The sequence below is a fragment of the Miniopterus natalensis genome, chromosome 10, assembly GCF_054644295.1.
Source record: "Miniopterus natalensis isolate mMinNat1 chromosome 10, mMinNat1.hap1, whole genome shotgun sequence".
In the NCBI taxonomy this organism is placed as follows: domain Eukaryota; kingdom Metazoa; phylum Chordata; class Mammalia; order Chiroptera; family Miniopteridae; genus Miniopterus; species Miniopterus natalensis.
This window is the reverse complement of record NC_142090.1, coordinates 7,721,921-7,738,571: the sequence shown is the minus strand read 5'-3', so window position 1 is coordinate 7,738,571 and position 16,651 is coordinate 7,721,921. Positions and strand designations below refer to the sequence as shown.

The window sequence follows — 16,651 nt, the reverse complement described above, 5'->3', positions numbered from 1 at the left end:
CGGCCGGGCAGGAATGAGGCTCTTTTATATTTCTGTCCTCACTATAGCACTGGTGGTATGCGATAGACACCTGATGGGTTTGAAATAAATGAACCTCCTTAGGTTTCCAGCTTTAACCCTTTACCACTCTACCTCTGTCACACAGTAACTCTCTCCAAATATTTGCCTTTTCTGACTCTGCTTCAATACTCAGTGCCTTTGCATTTATTTCTCTATGAGGAATGACTTGATCTCCTTTATGTGCTTGGTTAATGGCTACAACGCTTTTAAGACTCAGCCTGTATTTTGCCCATGAAACTGTCTCAGTCTCCTTGAAACAGTGTTAGGTATTTCCTTCCCTACAATATCACAGCACTGCTACATAGCTCTGCATGGCAATATACCTCTCAAGTGTGTGGGTGAACCTCTTTCATCAGCCATTAGCATGTGAATTTCTTACAAACAATAATGTCAACTGAGACACATACCCAGTTGCTGAGTATAAGCAGGAATATAGTAGGTAGGTACTCAGTGACTCAACTTAGATCCCATTTTTAGCAAGGACATCTGACTTTTTTTTTTAAATCAAGTAGAGTTTATGTTTGGGGGGAGATTTTTTTTCAATTCAGAAGTTTTTCAGGTATTCACATAGACTCATACAACTACACATCAAATAATAAACAATATGTTCACAAATACCACACTGATTCTAGACTGAATTTCCAGGGTAGTACCAATGTCAGAGTGAATGTGTTACTGTAATAGAGGCCTTAAAAATGAGATACGACAGATTCAAATCAAACGTTAAATCTGACATTGTTCTTTGATATGTTAATTAAACCCAGAGTATCATGAGTTTAAAGAAGACAAGGAAATAGAGCATTCAGACTCTTTGTCAAGGCCGGCAAGGTTCTGCTAAGGGTAAGAGTGCTACACTTACCTGAAATCAATTTCTTCTGTCCCTAGATTTACGATCCTAACAACAATCGGTATGAAGTCCCAGTCCCTCTCAACATACCCACAGTTCCATCCAGCACCCCTGAGAGTCAACTCTATGATGTCCTCATTAAGAAGAATCCATTTGGGATTGAAATTCGCCGGAAGAGCACAGGCACTGTGATGTAAATGGCTCCTAGTCTGATTTGGAATTGATGGTTACCTGCACATTCATTACTCGGTCCATCATCTTTGGAGATATCCTGGCTCAAAGCACCACACTATCCACTCCCAGATTCATGAATACATTATTTCCTTTGGGTCTGTTCTTATGAGAAAGTTTTAGGCCCCTGGGAATAATTACGGAGGCATTGCACCTACTTAGGCATTCATTCAGCAGATGTTTATGGAGTGCCTTCCCTATATTATGCGGTTATGTAAGATGTGGTTTCTCTTTTCATGACAAAAGTAATAAGTAAATAACAAAATAATTCAAGTTGAAACACCAACAAGGAGGCTTGGATAGTGACAAATGCTATGTAGGAGACCAGGATGATTGAGAGTTGTGGGAAGTTACTGCTTTGGATACTGTGGTCAGAGTGGATCTCTCTGAGGAGGAGGCACCCATGTGGAAATCTGAGGGGTGGGGAAGAACATGTTAGACAGATGGACTGGCAAGTGCACAGGCCACAAAACGGGACCAAACTTGGCCTATTAAGGGTGGAAATGTCCAGTATGGTCAGAACAGTGTAGTAAGTAGGGAGGTAAGTGATGGGACATGAAGCTGGGGTTTAGGTGGGTTTCAGATCAGGCATGGCCTTGAAGACTTTATAAGATGTTGTAATGGAAATCACTGAAGAATTGTAAACATGGAAGTGATATGATGTGAAATACTTTGGGAAAATTCACTCTGGATGCTTTGTAGCAAATGGACTGTAGGGGGAGCAAGAGTGGAAGCTGGGGTTGGTGTGGAGCTGTGGCAGCTGAGAGGAAAAATGTGATGAGATTGGGCGTTCTGGAGGGAGAACTGGAAAAAGGGAGGGATGGAGGAAAATAAAGAATGAAGTTGGCTCCTGGGCTTTTAGCAAAGGCATCCATGATTATTTTAATCAAGCAGACTTTACGTCTGGTTTGGGAGGTTAGTAGGGTTCTGGGGGGAGGGAGGGATCAAAAGTTCAGTTGTCCTTGAAAACTCAGCTGCTTGAAGCCCATATAACAGCCCATTTCTTTCCCAAATATACCCTTTTTGTGTTGCAGTTGGGACTCGCAGCTCCTTGGCTTCACCTTCAACGACATGTTCATCCGCATCTCCACTCGCCTTCCCTCCCAGTATATCTATGGCTTTGGAGAAAATGAACACACAGCCTATCGGAGAGACTTGAACTGGCACACGTGGGGGATGTTCTCCCGAGACCAGCCCCCGGGGGTAAGGGCAGAGTGTTGGGACCTTTCTGTGCCCCTCTTTACCCACATCGTGGCCACTTGCTGCTTCATCTTCCGGGACTCAACTTAGGGGGTCACGTTCTGCTTTTAGACAAATGGGCCAACTCTCTGGCTCCTTTGTTTCTTATGCATTTTACCTGTCTCAGGGAGAAGACTAGACACACCTTACCAATCCATTTTCATTGAGTTTCTTTCTCAGCCGCACTGTCTCTTAACCTCTTACCACTTCTTTGCATGACTCTCCCAGTACAAGATGAATTCCTACGGCGTCCACCCCTACTACCTGGGCCTGGAGGAAGACGGCAGCGCCCATGGGGTGCTTCTGTTAAACAGCAACGCCATGGGTAAGGGGATGCCAGTATCTCCCCTTTTTTTGGGAACCCGTCGTTCTTGAGGATCTTTAGAATGTGTTTGACCTAGCTGCCTCCAGAAGTCAAAGGCATTATCGTGTGACCAGTTTCTTTCTTCTTAGCGTTTCTGTTGATTTCAGTTCAGTAATATGTGTTAACAAGAATTAACTAAACTCTTACTTGGCAAAAATCGTGTAAGAAGGGAGAGTAAACCCAAGCAAGTCCCAAATATCCTGGAGTTTGGCCAGTGGGGGCCATCTGTGTAATCTGAATTAGTGATGAAGCTGTGGGTCGGAGCACTCTCTCTGGGGGTATGAGGATGTGAAGAATATTTGTATGGTGTATTGGAACGGGGTTGGAAAGGCAGGAGGTAGAGAGGAAAGCATGCATGTAAAAAGGGGTAAAATCCGAATAAAGCCTATACCTGAGTTAGGAGTATTATACCTTTGTATCAAAGAACACCAAAGGGAAAAAAATCCAGAGATAGGACCCTGTAGGGTTTCACTTAACTTCAATTCTGTGTAGCTACAGTACAAAATACTTTCTTGAAACACAGAGGTGTAGAAAGAGGGAGAAGTTATGGATTTCTGGGGTAGTTCCTCACATTGAGGGTTTGCAAATTGATTGGTATTTTCCTACATTTTCAGATGTGACATTCCAACCCCTGCCTGCCCTGACATACCGCACCACGGGAGGGATTCTGGACTTTTACGTGGTCTTGGGGCCAACTCCAGAGCTTGTCACTCAGCAGTACACTGAGGTAGGAGGGACTTCAATTGGTTACCAAGTATTTAAACAGTATATTTTGTGTTCCAAAACCCACATTCATTAGTACAGTTCTCAGATAATAACTGGAATTAGTGGTCTTATTGGGAGACAGGTAGATTACAAAATAAAGAATATATACATCCCCCAAAACATTAATTTCATAGCCTCTCAAAGCATTGCAGAGCAGCAGAATTAATAGTGCCAGTGGTGGTTGTGGAGGTGGCAATGGTAGCAATAGTGATGGTGATGATGATGATAATATGATGGTGGTGGTAGTGATTATGGTGGTAATGCGACGATGGTGGTGATATGGTGGTGGTGGTAATGTGATGGTGATGGTAGTGTACTGGTGTTGGTGATGGTGGTGGTGGTGGTGGTGGTGGTGGTTGTGATGTGGTGATGGTAGTGGTGATGGTGGTGATGGTGATTGTGGGTGATGGTGGTGGTGATGGTGGTAGTGATGTGATGGTCATGGTAGTCATAGTGATCATGACAGTTGTTTTGACAGCAGCAACAAACACATATATAAGACTTACTGGCATACAGTAAGTGATATATGTCAGAACGCTTTACATATACATATTAACTCATTCAGTCCACTCAAAAACACACCATGAAGCAAATACTATTGTTATCCCCAATTTACAAGTGAGGAAACTGATGCACAAGAGGCATTTAATGTTAGCCCAAGGTTGCATAGTCAGCAGAGATTGGAGCCCATATGGTAACCCAGACACTTCTAGGTTCTGTGTTCCTAACCAATAAGCTAGACTGCCTCTAGGAATCAGAGTAAAACCAGATTTTCCCAAATTCCTGGGGAGTGGGTCTAGTCTAGCAGGAAGCTTTCTCCAAGTTATCCCAGTGGCTGTGCATCTTCTCAGTTTCTCTCTGGATTTGAATTTGTTGATTGTCTAATGTGGGGCACTAGAAAAATATTCTTAAAGCACTTTGTGTACAACCTCGATTTGGAGTCTTCTTTTTAAGAACTAATATTTTCTGCCTGTTTTCTAGTTGATCGGTCGGCCAGTGATGGTTCCTTACTGGTCCTTGGGATTTCAGCTATGTCGCTATGGATACCAGAACGACTCTGAGATTGCCAGCTTGTATGATGAGATGGTGGCCGCCAAGATCCCCTATGTATGTTCTCAACTTGTGGTGTACCAGCTTTGAGACACGGCCAACCCCAGTTGTCTCTATCTGGATTCATTTGTCTGATTTTTGTGGGGTTCTGTAAAGTTACAAAGTTCTTTCTCATACAATATCACACTGAGCCTCACCCCAATGCAGTAATACAGGTGGGGGTCATGGTCTGCATCTCAGAGTCACAATGATTTGCCAAGGAGGATACAGGACCAGCTCCAGGGTTCTTCCTGCTAGATCATGCTCCCATTTCTGTTACATGAATTAAATTTAGTCAAAAACATCCTTGGTTCCATAAGAATAAAAGGACCTCCCAAACAGTAGTATTGTTTAATTTTAAAAGCTCAACCCAAATTCAGTCAGACCGTTGTGTGTGTAGATAGAATCTCAGTTCCAACACTTTGCTGGGGCTGGAGCACAGTCTTCTCTCAGCTTTGAGCTAATCCAGGGCTGAATGTAGGGATCTTGGAATTGGCTTGCAGAGGAAATATATGTGGGAGAAACTCAATCGAGGACAAGAGGGGTCCAATGATCAGAGAATTGATCCCACAAACCAATTACATACAGTGGTGGGCAAAAGCAGGTTTACAGTTGTGCATATGTGAAACTCAGAGTTTATTCTTGTATTACTATTTATTAATTATTGTATTATTTTTCATACAAGCAACTGTAAACCCACTTTTTCCAACCCCTGTATTTAATTTTATTCTATTTTATTGTTGTTGTTTATAGTTGTTTCTATTAATGGAAAGTGTAGCATGCACTCATAATAAGAAGGCTGTGTTTAACAACCCCTAAGCCTGGCTATTCCAGAGCAATAACAGGTTCTGTTTTGTTTTGGGTAGATTTACCACCTACGTTGTATTCGTACTAGGTAATTGACATTATGTTGTTTTCTCTGAACTTGAACCGCTGATGCCAGGGCAGCCTCTTGGGGGAGGTGGCCACCATCACTCCTGATACTGGTCATTGACAAGGCACTTCCTCATCCATTGTTTTCATTTATCCTCAAAACAGCCCTGCTGGATAGGCATTATCATTTATATTTTGCTAATTTTGTTGTGTGTTTTTTCCATGTTGCAAAGGAAAATTAGAAAGTTAGGTAGATTTCCCAGAACCTAGCACCTGACAAATACCAGAACCAGGATTTGAAAGAATCCCAAAGAAGCTGTGTGAAATTCGCTACCGGTTGGGTTAGTGGCGGCTTGTTCCCGTCCGGAGCCTGCAGCCACTCAGCTCCCTTGTGTGTCCCCCAGGACGTGCAGTACTCGGACATCGACTACATGGAGCGGCAGCTGGACTTCACCCTCAACCCCAAGTTTGCTGGGTTTCCAGCTCTGATTAACCGCATGAAGGCCGACGGGATGCGGGTCATCCTTATTCTGGTTCGTTCCTGCATGAACGGGAGGAGTCTTTTGGGAGTGCAGAGGAGCTTTACATGTGCCAGGTTCCCTCCCGCGTTACAAGTAGAGAAGTTGAGGGTCAAAGAGTAAGATATGCCCCAGGATTCACAGCCGCTGTGCCGTTCAGGTGGAAGGTGGTGCCTTCCCTTTGGGGAAGTTTCTCTCTCCTGTCCCGTCATTCTCTGGCTTCGGTTTCCTCACCTGGCCTATGTGTTGATTGTAGGACCCAGCCATCTCTGGAAACGAGACGAAGCCCTATCCTGCATTCAGCCGGGGTGTAACAGATGATGTCTTCATCAAATATCCAAACAGTGACGACATTGTCTGGGGAAAGGTATGATCTTCGTGGTGACCCAGCCTGGGGATGCATCACTGTTAGTGCGTTTGGGGCTGTTGTTTGGTCTTTTTCGTTTAAGGTCGGAAGTTCTCATTTTCTCAATCAATATCTGTCAACACAGTTGAGGAATTTTGAAGGAATATATATGCACTTCCCTCTAGATCAATCCTATGTGAAAAATCAAAGTGCTATCACCCTTAGGACCATGGTTTATAGTTTCTTAGGAAATGCTACATAAGAGAAATTATCGACTGCACTGCCTTTGGACATTTTTCTTTCCACAGGTCTGGCCTGATTTCCCCAATGTTGTTATAAACGGGTCTCTAGACTGGGAGAGCCAAGTGGAGGTAAAGGGCCCTTTGTGGATGTTGGGTGGAGTGAGGGTTGCCAGGGAGGTCTGTCTTTTAATCAGTTTATTTTTTTAAAAAATGACTCAGATGTGGCTGGTATTAATCTTTATTCTAATCCTCCATCACCCTGCCCTACCCCATGTTTTCCAACCTGCCTGAGCTGGAGCTCTCTGTTTTTGGTGAAAGAGTCTCTTCTTCTGATTCCATGTTTCTACCTCTCTCTCTCTTTTTTTTTTTTTTAATATGATTTTTTATTGATTTTAGAGAGAGAGAGGAAGGGAGAGGAAGAGAGAGAAAGAGAAACATCAGTGTGAAAACAGAACATTGAATGGCTGCCTCCTGCATGCCCCTACTGGGGATCAAACCTGCAACCCAGGCTGCAACCCAGGCATGTGCCCTGATCCAGAATCAAACTGGTGATCTCTCAGTGCATGGGACTACACTCAATCAACTGACCTACGCCAGCCAGGGCCTACTTGTCTTTTGTCTATTGTCTATTGTGTATAAGAGCTGGAAGTTCCCTCAATCAAGTCTTCTTTCCATTGCTCCCCCTAACCCTTACCAACAGCATTATTGAGCTTTTAAACTCTTAAAATGCACTGATGAACAGAGAGGAACCTATCTACTGAGACATACAATGGACCATAATGTTCCTTAACAAGCAATATGACCTACATAGAAATTTATGAATATTTGCTGCCACTAAGTGGTGTGAATTCACAGTTAGGCACTGAGCATTTATTTTATGTCGGGTTCTAAGCTAAGCACTGTAGGGGATACAAAGATTAATCAGAAGAAAAGAAAATAAAGTCTTTGCTCTCAAAAATCTTATGCTCTAGTTGAGGAGCTATACCTTGGGTCTACTTTTTAGGTTACAGCGAAGACATGACCTTTATTATTTGAGCAAATGAAAGAGGAGGGGGAGCTACATCTTCCTCCTAAGTCCTTTCAACTTACTTGACACACAAGTGCTGTTTTCAGGTGATGCTGAAACTAGAGAAAACACAGATGCAAACTAGTCAGATGGTCTCATGGACTAAAATGCAAACTTGCCTCTCACCCCCTTTCCCGAGCAGGAATGAGACAAGAGAGGGTCAACTGGCTGCTTCTTTCCAGCCTGCTGACAAGGCATCTGATGTCTCTCCCTTTCAGGCTGCAGGCTCTCCCCGGCTTACGCTTTGTCTTTGAGGGGTGCTTAGGAAATTGCATGATGGAAGTTGAGGGTTGGGCATCTAATACACGAGATAGTGAGTTCAGGGGTTGATCACTACTGTTCGTGTTGATAGGGAGAGGAAATCAGTCTGTGGATGCTTTCCAAATGCTAAGGAGGGGCCTAATTTGTGCTAATTTCCCCCTGCACTATTGTAGTTAAAACAAGAAAAGAACATTACTTAAGCTCTGTTCAGATTACCTGTCACCATGTAGTACAAGGCTGTGCAGGAGTTAAGCTCTTAGTAAATGCCTGTTTGCTGTCTTATATATTTATTTGGGACAAATAAATTATATTTAATTTTTACAGCAATACCGAGCTTTTGTGGCCTTCCCAGACTTTTTCCGTAATTCAACTGCCACCTGGTGGAAGAGGGAGTTGAGAGAACTATACACCAATCCACTGAGTCCGGAGAAGAGTTTGAAGTTCGATGGCATGTGGATTGTGAGTGTTTGTGTCCGTGTACATGTGGGTAAATGTGTGTCTACCTTTGTGTGTCTAAGTGTATGTATCACTGACCTTTAATAAAGAAAGATAGTGATCACCCCAGAGAGACTTTGGACATAGACTGCAGTTCCTCCAGTTGGGAGTAGACACCCCAATAGTCCTCAGACCTTGTACCTGGCCCCAAGTTCCTGCTGTAAAACTCCAAGGTCATTACTAGGAATTTATTGGAACTGCGACTTCCTTCAAACCCTGAGGGAGAATTAAAAAAAAAAAAATCCTCTAGCCAGTTATACTGTAGGGCTTAATTGATCTTTCTAGTCAGTTCTCAGCTGGATTTGATGATTACTGGATGGTGAATGATTTATTCACTGCTTCTCTTTCTCTGAGTTGACAGCATGTAACTATTTTAATTTTTTTTAAATTATTGATTTTATTTTATTTTTTAAAATATATCTTTATTGATTTCAGAGAGAGGAAAGGAGAGGGGGAGAGAGAGACAGAAACATCAATGATGAGAGAGTCATTGATCGAGCCCGCAACCCGGGCATGTGCCCTGACTGGGAATTGAACCCCGATCGCCTGGATCCTAGATTGACACTCAACCGCTGAGCCACGCCCGGCCGGGCTAAATTACTGATTTTAAAGAGAGAGGAAAAGAGAGGGAGAGAGAGAAACATTGATGTGAGAGAAAAACATCAATCAGTTGCCTCTCCTACTTGCACCCGCCAGGGATCAAACCCTCAACCTGGGTGTGTGTCCTGACCAGGAATCGAAACAGCGACCCTTGAGTCCATGGGGTGATGCTCAACTAACTGAGCCATGTAACTATTTTAAAAAGTGAGATGTATTTGTGTTTTACATTTCTAGGATATGAATGAACCAGCAAGCTTTGTGAATGGGGCAGTTCCTCCAGGCTGCAAGAATAGTGCTCTGAATCACCCTCCCTATATGCCACGTAAGGACCCTGGGCCTCCTCTACTGGCAGAGCCATGGCCACAAGGAGTGACCCCTGCAAGAGCCCAGCAGGCAGGGGCTTATCAGTGGTGCTTTGGTTTTGGGATGGGGTGTGGGGGGTAATGACAAACAAATTTCAAGGACTTGGATGTATACAAGTTACTGACCCCAAAGACTGAATATTTTGAGTTTGTTCAGAAAACACTTAACAGTGGTTATGTCTCCAAAGGATCCTACATCTGCATTCATTCCTTCTTCAGGCTCGTGTTAATTCCTCTACGAAGATTTGTTGTGCCACCAGTGGGTGGAAAGTAGGGGCTTCCCCTTATGTGGAGTTGATGGACTTTGGCATTACACTTGTGTTCATATCTTGGCCCCAGAAATTTTTCTCTCTCTATGAGCTACAGTATGACCTTCAACAGATTCCTTGATATTTCCAAAGCTGTTTTTAAAACTGTAAAAGGGGGAGAAAGGGATGTCCTTCGTAGAGTTAAGATAAGAATGACATGAAATAATTAGCATGTTGAAAGCCGAGGGTGGAGCCTGCCCCATAGTGTTTGACAACTCTGTGCTCTTCCCCACGCCCTTGGCTTTCCCCTGGAGACCCTCCGGAGGACTTGATGTTGAACCGCCTGTGGCGCCATTGCGGCTCACAGAGCTGAGCGCGTTCCCATGCCTCGGGGAAGGAGGGGGCCCATGCAGATGTAGAGTTCAGTCCCTTGAAGAGAGGTCAGCACTGAACAGGATCAGAGGTGGCTTTCCCATCACTAGTTCTTTCTCCTCAGATCTGGAGTCCAGGGACAGGGGTCTGAGCAGCAAGACCCTGTGCATGGAGAGTGAGCAGATCCTGCCCGACGGCTCCCGGGTGCGCCACTACGACGTGCACAGCCTGTACGGGTGGTCCCAGACCAGACCCACCTACGAGTGAGTCATTATGTCCCTTCTCTAAATGGCACAATCTGCAGGCACAGCCAGTGACTGATGATGCTCCCCTGCGTCTCCTCTTACTCCCTCTTCCAAAGGGGCTAAAAAGATTTTAATTACAGCCATGAAGCTATTCTTACCTATTAGACAAATACTCATGAGCATGGAGCCAGGCCCTGTGATCACAGTTAACAGGACAGAGTTACACAAGGGCTGGTCCTGCCAGGGAGAGACCAGTCATCCTAGTGGAGATGCCATGGGCCATTGTCACACAGTGCAGCTGACGCTGTAACAACGTGAGTTACAGGAGGCAAAGAGAGTGAAGAGGACAGGAGAGCTCCTATATTTCAAAAGTCACTCCTCTCTTTTGGGACTTTTTTGGGAGGTCATCCTTGGTTGGGAGAGCCAACGAGGGTTCTGCTGAATTAGCCTTGTCCTACTGTGTGAGCTCAGTCAGTGCGAATCATCCTAAGGAAAGCCTTATAAAGGAATTCACCTTCTTCCTCCCCAAATATATACAACTAAGCACTGAGTAAATAAATAGTAAGATTTGGTGATTCCGTATTGTTTTTATGTGACCCACTGAGTTTATTACGTGGTGAAGTTCTTTGTAAAACCCTTAAACACTCTAAGGAATAACTGTTATTACTCTGTCCATCCGCCGGGGTTGGTCATTGGGAACCTCCCTGTAGCTCAGATTTCCATATTCCCCCCAGTAACACAGGAAACATGTTGGCACCATGCCCTGGGATTAGAGGCTCTAGGAGGAGAAGCTTTGGGGCCTTTCTTCACCTGTTCTGATCTCTGTCACCTCCCTGTTCCCCTCCTACCAGAGCCGTGCAGGAGGTGACAGGAGAGCGAGGGATCGTCATCACCCGCTCCACGTTCCCCTCCTCCGGCCGCTGGGGAGGGCACTGGCTGGGAGACAACACAGCCTCGTGGGACCAGCTGAGGAAGTCGATCATTGGTGCGTGGCTTGTCCCAGGGGCTCCGCTGGTGGGCGCGGGGCAGGATCCCTGCTGACGGGTGCCCCGAGGAGCGGGAGGGAGCGGGTGTGGAGGCCGCATCTGACACAGCCCCGGTTCTCACTGCAGGCATGATGGAGTTCAGCCTCTTCGGCATACCCTACGTAAGTGCCCTTTGGATCGCGGCTAATCCCCGAGCACATGGTGCCATTTTTCAGAATTCATCAACAGGCCTGTTGTATTGCATCTTTTTAGACAGGAGCCGATATCTGTGGATTCTTTCAAGATGCTGAATACGAGATGTGTGCTCGCTGGATGCAGCTGGGGGCCTTTTACCCCTTTTCGAGGAACCACAACACCATTGGGACAAGGGTAGGATGAAGGTGTCACTAGGAACACAGCCTCCAATTCTGAGCTGCTCTAATTCCCCAGGGACGCCCGTAACGCTGTTAAACTCTCATGTTTCTTTTCTTTTTTGACACACTTATATATTGTGAAATGATGACCACCGTTGGATTAGTTAACACCTTCGTCACCTCAGATACTTACCATTTCTTTTTGGTAACGAGGACATTTAATTGAACATCTGCTCTTTTGTCACCTGTCAAACATACAGGACAGTATTGCTAACTGTATTCATGCTGCACGTTATATCCCAGAACGTACAGGGTGGGGCAAAAGTGAGTCTACAGTTGTGAGTACGCAAAACACAGAGTTTAGTCTTCTATTATTATTTATTAGTTGTTGTATTTACATTTTTGATATGAACAGCTATAAACCTATTTTTGCCCCACCCTGTATTTATTTTATAACTGGAGGTTTTTATCCTTCTGCTGACATCTCCCTATTTTCCCCAACACCCAGCCCCTGATTCCCACCGCCCTACTCTGTTTCTATGAGTTCTACTTATTCAGAGTCCCTTTTAGGCTCCAAAGAAGACATATGAACGGCCAGTAGGTACATGAAAAGATCCTTATGTTTCAATGAACCATCTTCTTCAGTGTTCCTTAGATAATTCTTTTTTTGTTTAGGCAGCCTTGTATCAAACATATCCCCAAAAGAATGTCTTATGGGGAAATTTTATCAGCTGTCCTGGGAAAGCTTCAGCGACCTCTCTCAGTCTGTTAAGAATATTCTCTGAGCCCTATCTATGATCATCTTTGATTTAGCTAGGTGTGATTTTCATTCGTAATAAATGTTCAGTGACCTCAAGTCCCCCAGTGGTGAGCTCTAAAACTCCTCTTCCTCTCCTTTAGAGGCAAGACCCTGTATCCTGGAATGACACGTTTGTGAATATCTCCAAAAGTGTCCTGCACACCAGATACTCCATCCTGCCATACCTCTACACCCTGATGCACCAGGCCAGCACGCAGGGCAGCACTGTCGTGAGGCCTCTTCTCCACGAGTGAGTGTCCAGCTGAAGCCTGGTGACTGAGGGATGATTTTATTCTATATATTATCAGGTCAAGAAAATAGTTCTTCCAAATTAAATTAAAGACATGATTGCCTTTTGCCATAAGCTCTCTAGGGACATAAATATGTTCTTTAGCGCAGTGTCATTGATACCCTGGGTCTGTAATGAGAGGCTATTGAATTTAAATATATCTTTATTGATTTCAGAGAGAGGAAAGGAGAGGGAGACAGAGAGATAGAAACATCAATGATGAGAGAGTCCTTGATCGGCTGCAGCTTGCAACCCGGGCATGTGCCCTGACCAGGAATCAAACCCCAATCGCCTGGATCCTAGGTCTACACTTAACTGCTGAGCCACGCCTGGCTGAGCAAGGCTATTGAATTTAAAATTGTTTTCCCAAAATGATACAACACAGAATAATTTCTTTCTAATTTGGGCTTGTGAAGACCTACTTATCTTTTACAGAAGCTCAGGTCACAATGCATTCCAGGGGGAGATTTGAGGGATGAAGGCCATTCTTGCATGTAGGATGTGCCATAGTTAAGAAGCATGGAGATATTTATAAATGAGAACATGTCTGGAGTTTGAAGAGCCTGATGTGTAGGAAGTGAATATATATCTGATTAAGGTGGAAAAAGTAATTTAAAGTAGAGAGGCTGGATTTCTGACTCGGGTCAGAATTTGAGGAGTTTCCTCAAGGCCTTGGCTTGGGGCCCTGCTGGCATCTTGATTGTGGTACTTTGGGTTTGCCTTTCCAGGTTTGTGTCAGACAGGGAGACCTGGGAAATAGACAGTCAGTTCCTGCTGGGCCCAGCCTTCCTGGTCAGCCCCGTCTTGACGCCTGTGAGTATGGAAGCCTCTGGTGAACAGAGGTCCCAGTTATGAAGCCTGGTGAATGGGGCCAGGAGAAGAGGCCTGATCTGGTGGGGGTCCTGAGAGGTGGCTTTGTATTCCACCTCTGTCTCTTCCTCCCCTCTGAGCTGAAGTCCATCACTTAGGTGTTCCGGTCCCCAGCTCCCTCATCTTTAAAATCATCAAAACAGATTCTGATTCATAGGACAATCGAGAAGGAAAAAACCTTATATTTGAAGATATAATCATTTCTTCATTAACTGAAATAAGGAGTTTAGTCAGGTGGGGGCAGTACTGTAAAGATTTATTACAATCCCCTGTTACCTTAAAACAAAACTTTTCCTAAGGATCGTTTGAGGCAATGTGTGGAATCTCACTGAGGAGGGCTAGCCCTTCCCTTCCTTCTGTAGGAGGCCTTTAGGCAGCAAAAGTCATTTCCTTACTTTTTCTGTTGATGATTAGGCTTCTGATCAAAACACTAGTTAATTGCATCTTCTCCAAAACTTAGTGCACCGATCAGAATCTCTGAAGTATTGGCACGATAAAACCCACAGAGTTTTCTTCTGCCCCAGACCCAACTTCTTTGTTTCTTTAGAGAGGGTATGTGGGTTAAGTGTACAAGCAGATGATAATTTTCCCCCCAAAGTCCTGGATCCCAAAAGACTATATAGAAGCCACCAGTTTGGGGCAGGCAAATCTGTTTGAAGCAGAGAGAAAAGAAAGTCTTCCCCCACAGTCCCGGCCTCTAGAGAGATGAAGCATCTGGGCCAAGGACCATCACTAGTGTTTTGACCAAGCCAGTTATTCTGCTTTAGATAACTGAGCCCTGCCCATGACTTGTTTGTGTTTCATTTCAGAATAACAGAATTGTCTCTGCATATTTCCCCACAGCCCGCTGGTATGATTACTACACGGTGAGTTTTTCTGATTGTTATACGACCAGGGAAAACAGGAATGCGCCTGGGATTTAGAATCTGATAGACCCCCGCTCCCAGTGTGGCTCTGTAACCCACCTGACGTTGAACTAGGACAGGTCACCTGGGACCTCGTAGCCTCTGCCTTCTCACCTCCAAGTCTGGGAAGACCACTTCCTTCACAGGATTGTGGAATAACACATGAAGTGCCTTCCCTACTGCCTGGCCTTCCTGGGTGTTCTTTATGTGTTAGTTTTATCTTTCCTTTTACCAGCACCATTCACAGTGGTGTATAACAGCAACACTAGTAAACACTGGAAATTGTGCTGTAAACTATAGTTTTTGTTTAATCCCCCCCTACTAGACTGTAAGTTCTTAAGTACAGGGGCCTTTTCTTCTCTCTCTCTCTCTCTTTTTTGTTTGTTAATCCTTACCTGAGGATATTTTTTTCATTGGTTTTTAGAGAGCGTGGAAAGGAGGAAGGGCAATAGAGAGAAAGAAACATCCATGTGGGAGAGACACATCGATTGGTTGGTTGCCTTCTGCACATGCCCAACTGGGCCCGGGGATTGAGCCTGTAACCCAGATACCTGTACATGCCCTTGTCTAGGAATTGAACCCTTGACCCTTTGGTGCATAGGTTGATGCTCTAACAACTGAGCCCCACAGGCCAGGCTCCTCTCTTTTTATTCCACGCCCCCTTCTACAGCATAGATGCTCAAAGAGGAGTTGTGAAACATGATTCCCTAGGGTAAGTGAGGTCTCAGGCCGTGTGTAAAATGCACATAGAGGTAAGAACCCCACCCTCGTGCACGGGAGCAATGCAAGCGCGTTTAGAAATGCAGGCTGGATACATCGTCTGCTGTAGAATGTTCCCAGGCTCGTCTGAGCCCCAGAAACTCATCTAGGAAAGCAGGGTCTTCAGAGCAGCTTCAGGGCAATATTTTATTATTATTAATTTTATTGGGGTGACATTGGTTAATAAATTTATATAGGGCTCAAGGGTACAATTCTGTAATTGTATATTGCATTGTGTGCCCACCAACCAAAGTCAGATCTTCTTCCATCATCATATATTTGACCCCCTTTACTTTTTGCTTCCCCCAGGCCCTCCCCTTTCATAATCACCGTACTCTCATCTGCGCCTGTGAGTTTTGGTTTGTCTTGTGTGTTCATTTGTTGCTTTCAGTTTTGTATCCCACACATGAGTGAAATCATATGGTTCTTGCCTTTTTCTGTCTGACTTATTTCACTTAGTGTGATGTTCTCAAGATCAGGGCAGTATCTTGAGGAAGAGTCCCAGGGAGTGTTTCTTCTCCATCTCCCCAGGCCTCCTCTTGTGACTTTTCTGAGGAGAACAAAGCAGAGGACTGCAAATATAGCACAAAGATGACAGCTGGGGGACCAGGGCCAGAGCCTGCTCTGGCCCCTGTCAGCCAAGGGACTTGTGGTGGGATTAGGTGAAAATATTAATATTACTTAATTTGTACCCAATCCTACTAAAAATTTACAGAGGTACCAATAAAAGATACACTATCTTATTTAATATTTTTAAAGAGGAAGAGGAAGGATGTTTTAGAGATGTTGGCAAAAGCATGGAAAATGCTTGGCCTTGGTAAGGAAGAATGGAGGCGTAGGCTCTCTGCTTGGAGCAAAGGAGTCAAGCAGATCTTGTTCCTAAATCGGTTCCTTTGTTGTGATACAGGTTATTAGAGCTTAAGTGAGGGAGGAGGTTACATGTAATTCATATAATTACTATTTCTAGACTCTGCCTAAATTTCTCTCTCTTCCATTCAACCAAACATGAAATTCGCCTAAATTTCCATCTTGTCTATTCAAGAGAGCATATCCCAGCATGTGCTGCACCCCACCCATCACCCAGAACTTGCCTGAATTCCTAGCCAGGGAAGATGTTTACTACAAGAATTTTTAATATAAGTTGGCAAAATTTCAGGAACAATTTAGATTCCCAGCAGCACTTGATGAGAGTGTTCGGCTCTCTAACTCTGTGTCAGGTTTAACCATTAGCTTTTCTATTTAAAATTTGTTTGCTCATCTTTGACTCTTAAAGGCAAGATAGTTCCTGATGCTCACAGATAGTTCCTGATTTATTTGTGATTATCTTTTTTTGTTGTTGTTTTTTCTCACATGTGGATACTTTCCATTAATTTTAGGGAGAGGAGGGGAGAGAGAGAGAGCAGGAGAGTGAGAGGGACATTGATCAGTTGCCTCCCCTACATGCCCCAACCAGGGGTCAAACCCACA

General features: G+C 44.4%; 1 protein-coding gene across 1 annotated transcript in view; it reads left to right on the top strand.

Annotated features, from left to right (window-relative positions):
- MGAM (maltase-glucoamylase) overlaps positions 1-16,651 on the top strand; it is a 59,557-nt gene that overhangs the window by 34,769 nt on the left and 8,137 nt on the right. Inside the window, exons 26-42 of the mRNA XM_016205064.2 lie at positions 946-1,100; positions 2,173-2,341; positions 2,606-2,702; positions 3,356-3,468; positions 4,488-4,613; positions 5,873-6,001; positions 6,243-6,353; positions 6,641-6,703; positions 8,226-8,360; positions 9,231-9,318; positions 10,103-10,241; positions 11,075-11,208; positions 11,336-11,370; positions 11,462-11,578; positions 12,463-12,611; positions 13,379-13,463; positions 14,330-14,386. Of these exons, the coding sequence (XP_016060550.2) occupies positions 946-1,100; positions 2,173-2,341; positions 2,606-2,702; positions 3,356-3,468; positions 4,488-4,613; positions 5,873-6,001; positions 6,243-6,353; positions 6,641-6,703; positions 8,226-8,360; positions 9,231-9,318; positions 10,103-10,241; positions 11,075-11,208; positions 11,336-11,370; positions 11,462-11,578; positions 12,463-12,611; positions 13,379-13,463; positions 14,330-14,386 (1,902 nt within the window). The remainder of the gene's footprint in view (positions 1-945; positions 1,101-2,172; positions 2,342-2,605; positions 2,703-3,355; positions 3,469-4,487; positions 4,614-5,872; positions 6,002-6,242; positions 6,354-6,640; positions 6,704-8,225; positions 8,361-9,230; positions 9,319-10,102; positions 10,242-11,074; positions 11,209-11,335; positions 11,371-11,461; positions 11,579-12,462; positions 12,612-13,378; positions 13,464-14,329; positions 14,387-16,651) is intronic.